We start from the raw sequence: 15,241 nt of genomic DNA, 5'->3' as shown, positions 1-15,241 counted from the left end.
AATAATCTGTGCGGGTCACTGCTGTGTCTCTGTGGCCTCGAGGTTTAAAGTAATCTGTAGCATGAGGAAGTTTATCTGTAGAATCAACAAGAAATGAAGACAGTGACAGAGTCTGTTGAGGTTTATTTCACTGCAGGGACAGACAGAGAAACTGTGCATGGAAGAGTGTAGGAGTAGGTTTGGCCATACTCAATCATGACAGATGGGATGAATATACCATAGGGTCAGAGACATGTGTATATACAGTCTCTTCAAAATATGAAAGCAAAGTCCTGCAAACTAAGGAGAATGACTGTCTCTTATCTGGTTTAAGTCACTATTGAAAACAAAAACAGAAAGGGTTGAGGTTCATTTATCTCATCCCTCACACATTAGAGCAGCCTTTCTCAAAGTGGGTGCCGCGGCACCCTGGGGTGCCGTCTGACTGCGTCAGGGGTGCCGTGAAAAAAACTTCTGACATTTCATAGAATACATTCTTTTTACATATAGGCCTATGCAAAGGGGCCGTGTCCACCGGACGCCCTTTTAACCCGCCCTCGGCGGAAAAAAAGCTCTCGGGTCGGGGCTTCTCTTTTTTTGTCGCGGCACTCAGAGCGCTCAGAGTTGAAATAATCAACTTTTGGAACAGCGCCGCACTTATCAAGCGGCTCGGACGTGAGGCGGCTCGTTTCAGCAGCGTTCAGAGAGAGAGAGGGAAAGGGAGGGAGAGAGAGAGAGAGACCGCTCCGTGGACACAGCCGTTGGTCACGGGCGCTCAGAGCAGTAGGGGCCGTGTCCACCGGACACAGGACGCTATGAAAAAAATGCGTCGTACAGACAGGCACACATCACGAGTCACCCCCCCTCCTCTCTCCAGTGGATCTGTGTCCGCTCTGTTCCGACTCCGGTGCGTTTGATGTATAAAAACACTCTGCAGTGACACGGTAGAAACTCTCTGATTGAGAGAGTCAGAACGGAGCGGAGACGCCGGTGGATTCATTTGAGCGCGTGCCTGCGCGCTGCGCGCATGTAGACCTTTCTCTCTTCCTCTCACATTGCGGATTATTGTGTGCGTGTGCGTGTGTGTGCATATGTAGGCTACAGAGGCACCTATGCACCCTGCATTTACAGTTTGTATTATGCTCTGTTAAATAATACTGTCTCATCTAAATAAACAGGACATTTACATTTAGGCTATGCAGTGTTATTTTGAATTACATTTTACACAGGGGTGCCCTGAGATTTTATTCACTTTTGAAAGGTGCCCTGACTGAAAAAAGTTTGAGAAACGCTGCATTAGAGGATCATTTGTTAAAATGGAAAAAGTGTGATGTTCTGATTTTTCTGTTATTTCCCTCTGTCGTAGGAATGTTGTTTTCATGTATCATGATACTCAGTAACTGATGTGTAGGTTTTGTGTTTAGTTTGTTTTCTTTTCATATTAGTTTCATGTTTTTCTGAACTTGAGCTTAACCATTTTTGTTTTATATAAATTCCAATAAAATAATTTGCTGCTGGGCTCTTGGCTTAATGTGGCTTTTAAGAACTTTATGTTGTGTTTCCAGGTGAAAAATCAGGATCTTCACAAATCATGGCAGCTACAGAAAACAAGCGACTTATGCAAGACAACAGAAAGCACATGTGTTCAGTGTTACAGTGAAAATCAAATCAAATCAGAGGCCTTGTCCTGTATCTCTCCTGCTTTAATACTGTGGAAATTACAGTCAACACAGTTACTGTAAATCAATCAGTGAGTGTAAACCACCTTCCCTTTTCAAAACAAAAAAGTCCATTAAAAACCTGTAGACAGTTCAGGAACAAACAACAGCTCATGCAGTGAAAAGAGAATCTGTAACATTTTGATCTTTCTGTTTAAATGTGACATAATTTCTTAAAAAAAAAAAAAAAAGACATTTAATTACAAAATGAGCAGAAAGTTAAAACAAGTTATGGCACATTTGAAATGACAGTAGAAAAATGAAATGGCAACAAACACAGCTTCATTTCAGAGACGCTACAGGATCAAACTTTATTTCCCTAAATTTATAAATAACATTTTTGGCATAAAATTCTTCACATATATTATTTTCATGCCATTTCATGCATTTCATACCAGTTTGGCACAAGGTCCTAAATTCTTCTAACACACTGGTAGATGTACTGTTCGCACTGGTTCTCTGGTACATGTTGTTTGTGATTTGTCGAGCAAAGTTAACGAGAACTTATCTGAGGAACAATCTTGTGAACACAGTAATTAAGACTCATTATGCAGAATATATATTCTGTACAATAAATATTTGTCCAGCGTTGATTAATGTAAAGTGATGAACACACATGAAACTGGACACCATCAACGAAGCCTCAGAGAAAGTTTAGATTCTGTTCAGGCACCGATGCCTCTCTATGTTCCAAGGGGGAAGACTGTGAGTGACAGTAAGAGGGAAGGGGGTGGAGTTCAGATAATAATAATTATACTAATTATAAGGCAATAAGGGAGAGGGTATGGGGGCTTAAACTACTGTTAGGATTTTGGCACCAAAATGGGTGGGTGGGTGTCTTGTCTTCATTGGAATTCTACTTCCTGGGTTATTCATATAGCTATATTTATACTTTATATTAATGCAGGGATATCTTCACTTGAAAGTTGCAGCTGATCCAAACTTAAAGGAACAGTGAGACATCATACGTTTATTGACTTTCTCAGAGTCTAAGCAGACTGATGCAAGTGCTTCAGCCCATTCGCTTTAGCTTCAGCAGAAAGACTGAAACAGTGAGAGACGGTTTGAAACCGGAAGCTCATTCACTGATTGTTTTAAGAAGTGAGCTTTAGAGGTGCTGAACCAAGCTAACTGCCCCCACCTCCACCCCCAGTCTCTGTGCTAAACTAAGCTGGGCTACTGCTCGAGGTTGTTCACACAACCAATAAAATCACAATAAAATAAAATAATCTGCAAATCATCAGATTTCAAGATATCAAACTGTTTCTTTAACAATGTAAAAGCTGCGTGTGGAGAGGTCAGAGGTCACCGGTGTCACTCCACATGATCAATGGGACATAGTTACAGTTTATCAGCTACAGGAGTCACAATGAGCTGCAGGCGCTAAAACAGTAACTAACAGGTGGACAGAAGGAAAGAGTGTGTGAGGTGGAGACACTTAACTTCCAAGCATGAGGCTACAGTGTGTGTGTGTGTGTGTGAGGCAGGTGGGGAGGTAGGGACGACAGGTGGAGGGTGTTATGTGGAGGCTATAGCTGCCTAATGGGGGGAAGGTTGAGGGAGTCCAGGGCGCTGTGGTAGAGCTCCCTCAACACTCTCAAGAGATACAGACGACAGAACATCTGGTTGAAGAGGTGAGGCAGCGGCTCCTGGAGGAAGATGAGAGAGAGAGACGGAGAGACAAGAGAAGAGGAAGAAGCAGGTGAGAACATGAAGGGAGTTAAACAAGAACAGGTCTAAACCTTAGGTCTAGACCTGATCCTGAACCTGGACTGTGACAACATCATGAATTTAAGATGAAGACTGAGCTGTACGAGAACCGTTTGAGAAAAACAGCATAAAAAATACATGAGAATAGGATGAGAACAGTATGAAGACATGATGAGAAAGGACTTAAACCACAAGAGAACAGTTTGAGGAGATCGAACAGCATGAGAACAGTTTGAAAAGCATGAAAAGAGCACGAGAACAGTTTGAGGAGAACAGCAAGAGAACAGTTTGAGAAAAGCATGAGAACAGTTTGAGGAGAACGGCAAGACAACAGTTTGAGGAGAACAGTTTGAGAAAAGCATGGGAACAGTTTGAGGAGATCGAACAGCATGAGAATAGTTTGAAAAGCATGAAAAGAGCACGAGAACAGTCTGAGGAGAACATTTTGAGGAGAACAGCATGACAACAGTTTGAGGAGATCGAACAGCATGAGAACAGTTTGAAAAGCATGAAAAGAGCGCGAGAACAGTCTGAGGAGAACAGCAAGAGAACAGTTTGAGAAAAGCATGAAAAGAGCATGAGAACAGTTTGAGGAGAACAGCAAGAGAACAGTTTGAGAAAAGCATGAAAAGAGCATGAGAACAGTTTGAGGAGAACATCATGAGAACATCCTCACCCCCAGCACGTGGACTCTGTTGTAGTAGGAGCTGAAGTCTTTGCTTAGAGACACCAGGAACTTACAGATCTGAGGGGACAACCACATCCGTGAGTCACATCAACATCTACAATGGGACCTGACCCATGCAGAAGACACCCTCCCCTCGGTTCACCTCTACCCTCTTACCTGCTCAGTCTTAATGTTGACTCTGGCCCCTCCCCCTTCTCCCTCCAGCGCTTGTCCCGATTGGTCCAGCAGCTCGGAGAAGGGAATGAGGTAATTGAAGAGGAGGAGCCACTCACCCTGTCAGTCACAGCAGAGACACGGAGAAAATGATCAGTTTATGAAAAGTTCTTTAAAGGAGAGACAGACACTCCCAGTACGGAGCACAGAGATTAGAAACACAGTAGTGGATCAATATAAAGTGGTACCTCCTCCTTCAGGGCAGAGAAGTCCAGCTCAGAGCACTCTGGGATTTCTGGGTACAGACCTGCAGGAAAACGACAACAATGTGAACAAGAGCACATTTCCCCTGTCTTGGCTTCGTTACACTGGCTGCCAAACATATTTTATTTCCATTTTAAAATCATTTTATTTGCTTTCTAAATAGTGCAACGGTCTTGCCCCGCATTAACTCTCTGTGCTACTTCAGGCTTACACACCCACTCGCTCTCTCAGCTGCTCCCGAGCGTGCGTTTAGGACATTGCCTATGTAGGCTACGCTGTGCGCTCTACACGGCAAGCAAGCAGATTGCCCGTGCGAACTGTGCTAACTGTTTTAATGTGTCTGCTCGTCTCTGTGTCTGGTCTCTACAGACTTCGCATCCGAGTCTGGGTCTGACTGAGGCTAAAGCATGTTGCTGAGTCTCTCTGACTTTTTCCTCCTCTAATCATCTTGATGCTCTCTGCTCTTTCACCTGGAGCCAGTACGCAGTGGGCGGGGCTAAAGGCCTGATCAAGATTTATCAGTCAGGAAGTCAGTGGAGATTAAAACGTGAATGTGAATCACAGCAGATGATTTTAACAGAATTTGAAACATGACTGTGGGTAAAATTTAACACCACAACCTTCTGCTGAAATCACAGGACAAACTGGTGAACAAAAACAAAAACTACTAGTGGTCCAAGTTGATAAGGTGTTGAAAAAAGACATGTCACTCCCTGTGGCTGAACATACCCAATGAAAAACAGAGCAGCAGGACATGAGGCCTAATGGCTGACAGCACCAGGATCAGTGTTGGCAGACACTGATCCACCACAGGCAGAGAGCTCTCTCTTATTGATAACCTGTCCATTCTGATATTTTGCAGTTTGATGATGAAGGAGAACTCGAAGCATCCACTGGGACCACACATCATTTATTTTTCACTTAGACTTAAACCAGATTTAACTGATCAAAGTGTCTCATCGCAGCTGCTGCACTGTCAGCTGTTCTTAGCTCAGCTTTACTCCAAACACATTGATTCTTATTAAACCTCTTTGTTTTCTATACTGAGGTGAAGGCAGCTGTGAGAGACCACAGCGCTCTCTGTTTGTACGTCGATCAATGTTATTGACTGGAAGGGAAACGTTGAGTCTCTCACCCTTCTCCACTCCTCTCTCATAGCTGTCGAACAGCGTATGGAGTCTGGCACAGTTGTACATCACAAACACTCCGCCCCTCGGCCCTTTGGTGGACACGCCCCCTTCCCTCTGGACATCCAGGGTCACCTACACAGACAGCTGTCAATCATTCTGACTCTACTCGTCACATCGCAGAGCAAAGCTTTACGAAACACAGTCAATCCTCATCAATCGGTGTGGTTGTTTGGCAGTAAGACAAATGAAAACGAAACAAACACTGAGCCGTAATGGGAACTCACAGGACTAGTGTGGACTGTTGACAGCAGCTCAAATCTGACAGTGGCAGAAGTCATGACCCTGATGATGTCATCCCATGTCTGACCTACAGGAGGAGGAAGAGCCAGTTTATTCACCTCATCACCTCAGGTTGGCTGTAAAAGTGAGGAGCAGATAAACACTGTGCATGTGCACACACAGACACGGACACGGACACGGACCTTCTACTTGATCTCCGTACTTCATCTCTGACGCCTCCTTCATCTGTCCTCTCCTCAGCCTGGACGAGGAGGTAACACAATCACGGACAGTTGGTATAAAAATACACTGTGGTAACATAACTCATGAAAATGATTTAAAGATGATTCTCATTCTCAACGATGAAGAGATCCCAACTTTAGAATTTATTATTTAAAGCAGAAGTAAGTGATATATTTGTGTTAATATAAGTCTTAAATAGTTATATCTTCCGACAGCAATCACTTACATAGAGTGTTTGGTCTGAATCACGGGTCTGTCAGTCCCTCTGCTCTGCTCTGAGCCGAGGAGAAAACATTTATCGTATCCTACAGTTTTTATCCAATGAGGAGAGAGAACGGCATGCAGGGCTGTGTGTGCAGCCGAGGGACGCCGTGAATGTGGCGACGTAGGGACGAGGACTGTTATGGTGCGTTCAAGGCAACTCGTAACTCGTGTTTTTCCAACCTGTGAAGTCGTACCAGTTTGATCTGGTACGAGTTCACGGGTCGGAAGTTACGAGTGGCCGTTATACTGCATTTTCACAGGTAAAACAGGTCGGAAAAACACGAGTGGGTTGCCTGGAACGCTACAAAGTCGTAAGTTGTGACTTGAAGCTGTAATTTACTGTTTCAAAAGCCGGCCTGGAACGCAGCATTAGCCAAAACGACCGGATCGCTTACTTCTGCTTTAAACTACAGATTATTTAAATTACGTAAATCTGAACTATCCCATTGTTCTCAGAGAATCAGTATCTGAAGTAGCAGTATCTAAAAGGGGGTGTGGAGACATAATCTAAAACAGTCTTTCCAATATCTTTATGTCACAACATCACTATTGACCCAGGCAAAGGGAAAAAGGCAACATGAAAATACAATACACTCCTCCCTCCAGTTCTCAGAGGTAAGTATAAGGCACAGTTTCTTAGGAATAAAAAGGTAAAATGTACTTATTCACATTAAACCAGGAGTTAGTTAAATGTCAAGGGCTAGTTCAAATAAATGTTGTTGAGGCTTGAAGAGAATTTTAATTTAGTTCATTACAACTACAATTTCAGAGGAGAGATCATCCTTATGAGAGTGTTTTAGTAATAATAATAAACGCGTGTCTGTTAGAGAGCTGGGCAGGAGAGAGGAGGGGGAGACGGAGAAGACGGGTGGAGAAAACCTAAAGACAAAGAGAACAACAATGAGATGAGCTGTGTCTTACTGCAGGTACTGAGCAGCAGTGAGGTGAGAACCAGGAGTCTTCACCGGCCCACACACCAGGTGTCTCTGCAGGCACGTACACACACACACGCACACACACAGTTGGTAAATATAGGAACACAATGCAGGATATGATTGAGTGTGTTTGTGTGTGTGTGTGTGTGGTTACCTGTGTGTGTGTCGCTCCACTGGCTCTCCACAGCATTGCTATCTGCTGCTGGCGGAACTCATCCTGACAGGAAGTCACATGTAATGTTGTTCCCATGGCAACCTACGAGGGAAGCAGCAAGGATGTAGAAGTAGAAGTCAATGACTGTTTGTTAGGTTTAATAAGGAAATGTGCGCGTTTGTATAGAGTGTGTGTGTGTGTGTGCGTGTGTGTGTGTGTGTCTCACTGTGCAGTCGGCTGTTGCCAGGTCCAGTTGTGCCAGCTGGGAAACACTGTCCCTGTGAACTGAAACAGATACAGATGCAGTAAATAGACAGCACTTCCACATATTATGGAGACTGTTAGCTTAGCTCAGCATACAGACTGGAACAAGGAGCAACAGCCTGATCAATATGTTGTGTTTAATCTGTAGACACAGACAGATGAAATCTCTCATTTAACTACGACTCTGAATGTAAAAGCCTCTTCAGCAGCTGTGAGTCTTCTTGGTTTAGGTTTACACATTATGATTCATCTCCTTTCTTCTTGCCAGATCAGAATCAGACTAGATGGGTCTGTGACAAATTGTTTGTAAAAAAGTATGTCAGTTTTATCTATTTACAACTAAACCTGCAGGATAATAAAGCAAAGTGAAAGTGGAGGGGTCTGAATATTTCTTGAAAACACAGACAGAAATGTAATTTGTTCAACTGATGTTAAACCATTAACAAACGGAGGCTGTCACACTCACACCGACTTACATATAATTTCCCAAATAATTTCCAAAACCCATTCCTATCTCCCCTAAATTCTGTACTTTAGGCCTCTATCCTGAAAATCTCTCCTTAAAATCGCATGAAATTAAATTTATTAATCTCTGCTTTATCCATTCGAAACGTCTCATTGCCTTGTATTGGAAAATTATATAATGTCCCCCTATTAGTCACTGGCTGAAAGAATTATCATTGTGTCTTTAGAGAAGCTGACTTATAGTATTAAACATAGACTTTGTGAATTCTATGAAATCTGGGGCCTTTTCTTACATTTTCTTGAAAGCGCGGATCCGCAGTGTGCCCTTCACCCTTGAATCTCATTGCTCTACTCTGTAATCATCTGTGCTGCTGCTCTGCTGCTCTGCTGTCTGTGCATCTTCTTTTTTCTTTTCTTTTTTTTAATGGCGTTGCACTGTGTGTTTGATTTTATAGCTCTATTTATCCTTAACTTTTTCTTATTTTACATTTGCTTTTTTCGTTTGTTTGTTTTTGCCTCTCTGTGGACCTTGATGGATGAGATCCTTGGTGGGTGAGGTACTTGAAGTTTGTGTTGTATGTTAATGTACACTCTGTATAACTTAATCAAAATGTCAATAAACAAAAAAATCAAAACACTAGAGCAGATTAGAGACCTATGGTGGCCCTGAAGGCTCAACACAGCTGCAGGGAACCCATGGAAACACACACAACATCACATCTTCACATCACATACATCCTCATTACTTTGACACAAAACTTAGTGGACATAAAAAACAATAACAAAAAAAAGAACACACAAAACAAGAACACCTTGTCTTCTTACCTGTGCAGGTGCCCAGGCTGGGGTCATATCCCAGCAGCCCCTCCTCCTGGAACACACGTTTCAGGTTGACCCTGAGCGCTCCGTCGTTCTCCCCCTCCACCTTACTCCCTCCCCCTCCACTGGTCCTCCGGCCTCGCTCTGTTTCCCGCTCTCTGTACGGACAGTTCTCCAGCGCCTCCTGGATCTTCTCCTCACGGTCCTCGTTGGTCCAGTTGGCCGGAGCCGTCGGCCAATCGATGCCCAGAGCTCGGAGAAAGGTGATGATATCACTATCCTCAGGGAGTGTGGGGCAATAGGACACTGTAAATCTGAGACAGGTGGGGGTGTCAGTGTTACCACTTTCATTCAAGTAAGTCACCCATCTATTTCTTTCGTCAGTTAGTTAATAAAAAGCTTCCAGAGCTCAGATTTCCATCACTTTAGTTTTTTCATGGTGAAAGGAACAAAAACAAGGAATCATCTGTCAGACTCACCCCTGTCCTCTCAGCAGCGCCCCCATGTGGTCAGCCAGCAGGACCGTCCTCAGCTGGCCCAGAGTCAGAGTCTCAGGGGTGGGTGTGTTGGGTCTGGGGTGCAGCGCGGGGCAGTTAAGCACCACACAGCCCTCCCTCTGACTGAAGGGCTTGAGGTAATCAGTGGCTCCAGCCGCCAGGACAGCCCTGAAGGCCGCAGCCCGGTCGACCCTCACCCTGAGCCCCTCACCCATCACCTCCCCGCCGGCCACTGGCAGAACCCCGCTCCCCCGGAGGGACAGCACCCTGGACATCACTGCTGGTGGGACCTGGTGGACACAGAGGTCAGAGCAGTGGTTCAACTTCTGCAAACAGATGCTTATCTTAAGGAACACTTCTGTTGCGTTGAGTTTTTGCAGCACAATGCTGTCAAATTGATTTTTTTTTCCTGAATTTGTAGCATGGTTGTTTCTTTGCATGTTTTCTTAAGGTGTTAGTGAGTTTAACTCCCACCACACTGTCCTTTTCTATGTCTGGACACAGTCTGTTTTCCATTCTCAGTCAGCAGCAGTGAGCAAAAACTGTTATCATCGACTTCATTAACCCATATCAGTGCATCAACACATCACACTCTCATGATGCAGAGCAAAACACGCAGTAACAACATCCTCCTCCTTTATCACCATCGCTGTAGCCTCTTATTTCTGTGGTGTATGCTGTGCAACAGACCTTCGGGTGTTTTCGTACCTCCTCGGCTGCTGTGCGTGTTTGTCTGACCCATATTGTATCTGTCACTCATGGGTTAATAATTCCCGCCGCAGGCTGCCAGTGTCTGGTCGATCAGGATGGGGCAAAGTCAGCGGACTCTGGGGGGTTATTATTGGAGGATGTGTATCATTTGAACATGCTTTTGATTTATGGTTTGAGGAATATGTATTATTAAATATGACGATGTTGTTTTCAATCAGCTGAGCGCCATGAGCAGGTAGTTCCGGTTCTCTGCTCCTATTGGCCGAGTCACGTCCTGGACGATGAAAATACCTCCGGCCATTTAAACCCTCACATCAGTCCAACAACTGCGTTATTTGTGTCAGGTTCATGGTGTTTACTAAATCAATGAGGCAAATGTATTTCACAATAATACGAGAGTTAATTATTAGTAATAGGCTAGTTATTATTAGGCTACTACGCTGAGCAGATTCACTCGCGCCCCAGTAAACACATGATCCTCCGAGGAACTACATGCTCTGGCGGAAGAATAGCATGTGGAGTTTCTTAACGTAAACACTTTAGCGATAACTGACGTTAGCGGAGTCGCTGCAGTTTAACGAGCGTCCGGCGGGGACGTCCCCGTCGTTAACGGGGTGTCCGGCCGGTAGCTGTCCCCACAGCAGCAGGCCACACGCCCCCCGCCCCGGTAAACCGTTAAAACGCCAGTAAACCAACAGGTTACCCGGTGACACCGACCTGTCCGTCCGCGTACAGCGTGTTAAGCATCGTGGTCGGCGACAGAAAGTCCCGGTTCCGCAGGTTCTTCGCGCTGCTCTCCTTGAACCACAGCTTCTCCGGCTCCGGGGAGATCCTGTCGCCGTGGCCGTGGCTCGAATCCGGGACATTGTCTCGCTTCCCCCGCAGTGCGGAGCTCAGCGCCCGGACGGTAGGTGTGATCCGGAGGGGCGAAGGCTCCTCGGTTTTCTCCATCACCAGTATCCCGGACGCTAAAACACACACACACACAGGTGAGCTCGCTCCTCCTGGGCGCTCAGCACATCCACTCCCCGCACATGTCCACGAACCGCCGCGGTCACGCTGCTGCTCTGTGCCGGGGCAGGCTGTCGAAACACGGGCGACAATGCAGCCGCGCGGCCGATCACTGATCGATATTGACTGGAGGGGAGGACTACTGCATCGGCCGAGCTTCCTCTACGGAACCAGTGGAGCTACATCTGTGTTTCTGACGAGCTGATTTTCCGTGTTGGACGAGCAGAGAGTCGCTCAGATCTCCCCCCTGTGGTCGCCATAGTAACTGCATCCTTACCACACCACGCGGCCAAATGTATGTGGACGGAGCGCACCAGCTCATGGATCTATTATAAGACACATAATAGATAATATCATGGTTCAGCTCCAGTCACAGTGTCTCATAAAACAATTAACTCCACAATGAATTACTGAATCTATCACCGTTCAGCAAAACTAAAAACGATATCAGCAAAACTCTAAACACATTATCACTTTATCTGAATTTCCCCAGGGGGTGAATTAACAGACTTTAACTTTTTTACTACGACTCCACAATAATTCACTGTGATCTCATGATTCATGACTGTACGGTAACCATGGTAACAATAGCAGAAGTTTAACACAATTACAGTAGTTTAACAACTCACTTATTCACACTTTTGCTCATGTGATGACAGCAGCATAAAGCAGGCCAGAGGTAACAACAGGGTGGTGAAAGGAAGAAAAAAGAAGCGGGGGAGGGAGGAGTGGAGGAAGAGGAGGCCTGTGGTCATGTGTTACTTTGCACCTTACACAAAGTGTGGTGAGGAGACCTGAATCTGAGTGTTGATCTGATAACACCATGACTTCATATTTCAGTTCAATGAATCACATGAAGAGAGGTTGAAATTTCAAAAGGCATCAACATAAACGGGAGAAGTAGGCTATCTTATCGTATTTCATGCTCAGATAATTAGGTAAGAGGCTATTTACTGAATAAATCATCCACAAAAGACCATTTGACCAGATGAAATTCTCTAATAGAAGAACATTAGTTTTCCACCAGTCACAAAACGATGACAGATCACAGCCTGTACTGACCAGGAAAAAAAAATCTAATATACAAATGTTTTTCAAGTCTAGATCTATTCTAGACATGTGTTATAATACATATTTCCATCCTAAAAGTCCTATGTGTTTGCAATTAACAAGAGGGTCCCAAAGTCTGACATCAGTCTCCCTTGCAGAATGTGATGATCAACATGGCATAATGAGAATATAACAGTAGCCTCGCATCACCAGGCTCTTCAGAGTGGAGAAGATAACAGTAAATTACACCTAGAATAGCTATAGAAAATCAACATAAACATCCTAACAGGGAAGTGTCACCTCCATGTAAACCTGGCCTGGATAGATAAACATGGATGTTTACACTTGATGTTTGTTTATTTAATGTGTTTGCCGAATATATTTTTCAAGGCCATAATGTGTTTGTTTGTTTGTTGACTCTGTGATGTGTTGCAGTGCTGGTGTGTGAAACAGCGGAGCCGCCATGATCCCGTGTTCACACAGCAGCACCGAGCGAGGAGAGGAGAGGAGAGGCGGAACAACGTTCCCGCTTGCAGCGGGCGGTGTGAAAGGGCTTTTTCTCCGAGTGCAGCTTCTTCCGGCTCAGAAATGTGACGTAAAGGGCTCAAGGCTCAAACACAGGGGAAGTGTTTGGTTTGTAGTAAGTTGAGCCGCTCCAAGTGCTGCGGTGCCCCCGCGGAGAAGAAGAGGAAGATGCACAACTGGCAGGAGAACGAGATCAAAGAACTTCTGAGCATCCGCGGGTCGGAGTCGATCCGGAACCAGATCACGGGCACGGTGAAGGACTCGGTGGTCTACAACCGGATGACCAAACTGCTGGCGGAGCGGGGGGTGTACCGGTCGCACATGCAGGTGATCAGCAAGCTGAAGGCGCTGAGGAAGCAGTACATGAAGCACCACCAGCAGAGGAGCCGCTGCGGGAACCAGCGCGTCGACTGGCCCTTCTACGAGCTGTGCCACCGGGTGTTCGGGAGGGGCCCGGCGAGGGTCTCGGTGAAGCGGCAGAGGAGCCCCTCTCCGCCGTCTGCACCCTCATCCCCTCCGCCGCCTCCCCCTACTCCTCCTCCTCCTCCTCCCCCTCAGCCGAGCGACGAGCACCATGAGGTCGTGGTCGGCCTCTGGGACGAGGAGGATAAACATCTGGCTCCGGTGGAGGCGGAGGATGAAGAGGACCAGTACAGCCCGCCAGAGCCGCTGCACGCACCACACAACACCGGTGAGCAGCTGCTGAGGGTCCAGGTCCAGGTCCAGGTCCAGTCAATCAGATCTAAGAGACAGAGGAACAAAGACCAGAGAGGACTTGTTTAAGTTTCTAGTTTAGCTCCACATGTTGTAGCCTAAATAATAGTGGGAGAAAGTGAATTATTCTATTCTTCAATAATTATTTGATTATTGAACCAGCTGTTGAGCAGCTGCTGAGAACTGCCTGAGATTGATTGCACATCAGTCCTTACATGTCCACAGAGCAGGTGGAGTCAGACATGTTCATGCTTGAATGTTAAAATCTCACAAAGATACGCACAGCTACGTGTCAAACAGATGACCAAGACACATCATGATGAAGAGGAGAGGAGCTGTAGTTTTAAAGCAGCATCATTCTCCTAATTGATGAGGAACAGTTCTAGTTGTAATGTACAAGTGGAGAGTTAGTGTGTGTGTGCTGGTGTCATTGGTTCAGTAGGTTCAGGCAGGATGGCTTTATTTGTCAAAACACATCTCATATATGAGGTTTTCAAATTGTTTTACAGAGCAATACAATGTAAAACACAATAAAGGAAACTGATTTACAATAAGAGTCCGACAAATTAAAATAAAAAAGAATTAATAATGACACTTACAATTTAACTTTCATCAATAAAAATAGTAAACGGTGGCCCTGAGGGCTCATCTCACTGCAGTTAAGAAAACGCATGCAAAGACATAAATGTGCTCCAAAGTCAGAAAACAAACATTTAACTGTCTCTTTGGTTTTGCAGCATTCAAAATGCCGTCAAAGAGGAAGAAGACGACAGTAATGGATCAGGTCTCTGCTTTAGTGTCGGCGACAGTCGCTCAGCTCAAAGAGATGGACGCCGCCATGCAGGCGCAGGAGGACGCCCGGCTGCAGCGGCTCATGGACCACGAGAGGGAAATGCAGAACAGTCTAGTGAGTCAGCTCATGACCATGCACGAACGCATCAGTCGAGAGAATCACGAGCGGCACCTGGAGCTCGTGGATACGATACTGTCCAGGTTCCCCTCGCCATCAGGACACTGAACACTGACCTCTGACCTCTGCTCCTGTGTGAGCAACATTTACTCTGACTCCCCAACCACTGACCAGTGCCTGAACCCATCACCTTCATTAACACTACATGTAGAGAGATCATCTTTGACCATACTATACCATACACTACCAGTGTAAACTGACAGTTGCCATGAATAAAAAGCAGCAATATTCGTTTGAAATGAATATTGTAATAGAGAAATATTCCAAAAACATTGGTAGTCCACTCTTGAATCTTTTATGTTAAAGGGATAGTTCAACATTTTGTAGTCATTTTATAGTCATAAGCAGTAGGTTCATTACCTTTACTTGTCGGTGCAAGCTATTTTTAGAACGGTGGAGCAGAGCCACGAGCTCCGTAGCGTAGCTCTGAGCAGCTCGCGGCTCGGCTCCACCGTTCTAAAAATAGCCACCAACAATTAAAGGTAACGAACCTACTGCTATGACTGTAGGGATTATGGCAATGGGCCAATTTGCCAAAATGTTGAACTATCCCTTTAAACATCAGTTTAAGCGATGAAGTCAGATTAAATTGGCAGCTCGGTGACTTTATGCTGAATGCATCACAGTGTGAAGTAAATCAAACATTTAAATAAAGTGTTTTCTGATTCAGATCAGACTCAGAAGTAGTGTGAATCGTT

The 15,241-nt window shown here is 45.2% G+C and overlaps 2 protein-coding genes across 2 annotated transcripts; one reads left to right on the top strand and one right to left on the bottom strand.

The window, feature by feature from the left end:
- Positions 1–1,661: 1,661 nt before the first annotated feature.
- Positions 1,662–11,479, bottom strand: dalrd3 (DALR anticodon binding domain containing 3). Its single transcript, XM_085781407.1, has 13 exons — positions 10,991–11,479; positions 9,545–9,852; positions 9,072–9,379; positions 7,744–7,802; positions 7,518–7,619; positions 7,350–7,414; positions 6,125–6,183; positions 5,927–6,009; positions 5,648–5,774; positions 4,497–4,555; positions 4,252–4,368; positions 4,084–4,152; positions 1,662–3,346 (listed from the first exon to the last, which is right to left on the bottom strand). Exons 1-13 carry the CDS (start codon positions 11,222–11,224, stop codon positions 3,227–3,229), a joined length of 1,710 nt encoding a protein of 569 aa, XP_085637533.1. The 5' UTR covers positions 11,225–11,479; the 3' UTR covers positions 1,662–3,226.
- A 1,304-nt stretch (positions 11,480–12,783) lies between these two features.
- Positions 12,784–14,826, top strand: LOC146984337 (uncharacterized). Its single transcript, XM_085783095.1, has 2 exons — positions 12,784–13,550; positions 14,311–14,826. The coding sequence occupies exons 1-2, from the start codon at positions 13,028–13,030 to the stop codon at positions 14,589–14,591; spliced, it is 804 nt and encodes a 267-aa protein (XP_085639221.1). The 5' UTR covers positions 12,784–13,027; the 3' UTR covers positions 14,592–14,826.
- Positions 14,827–15,241: the final 415 nt, after the last annotated feature.

This window comes from Trachurus japonicus, chromosome 7, assembly GCF_045865225.1.
Source record: "Trachurus japonicus isolate A0001 chromosome 7, Traja_1.0".
NCBI classification, from domain to species: Eukaryota; Metazoa; Chordata; class Actinopteri; order Carangiformes; family Carangidae; genus Trachurus; species Trachurus japonicus.
Note: the sequence above shows the minus strand (reverse complement) of the source record. Positions and strands in the feature narration are given on the sequence as shown.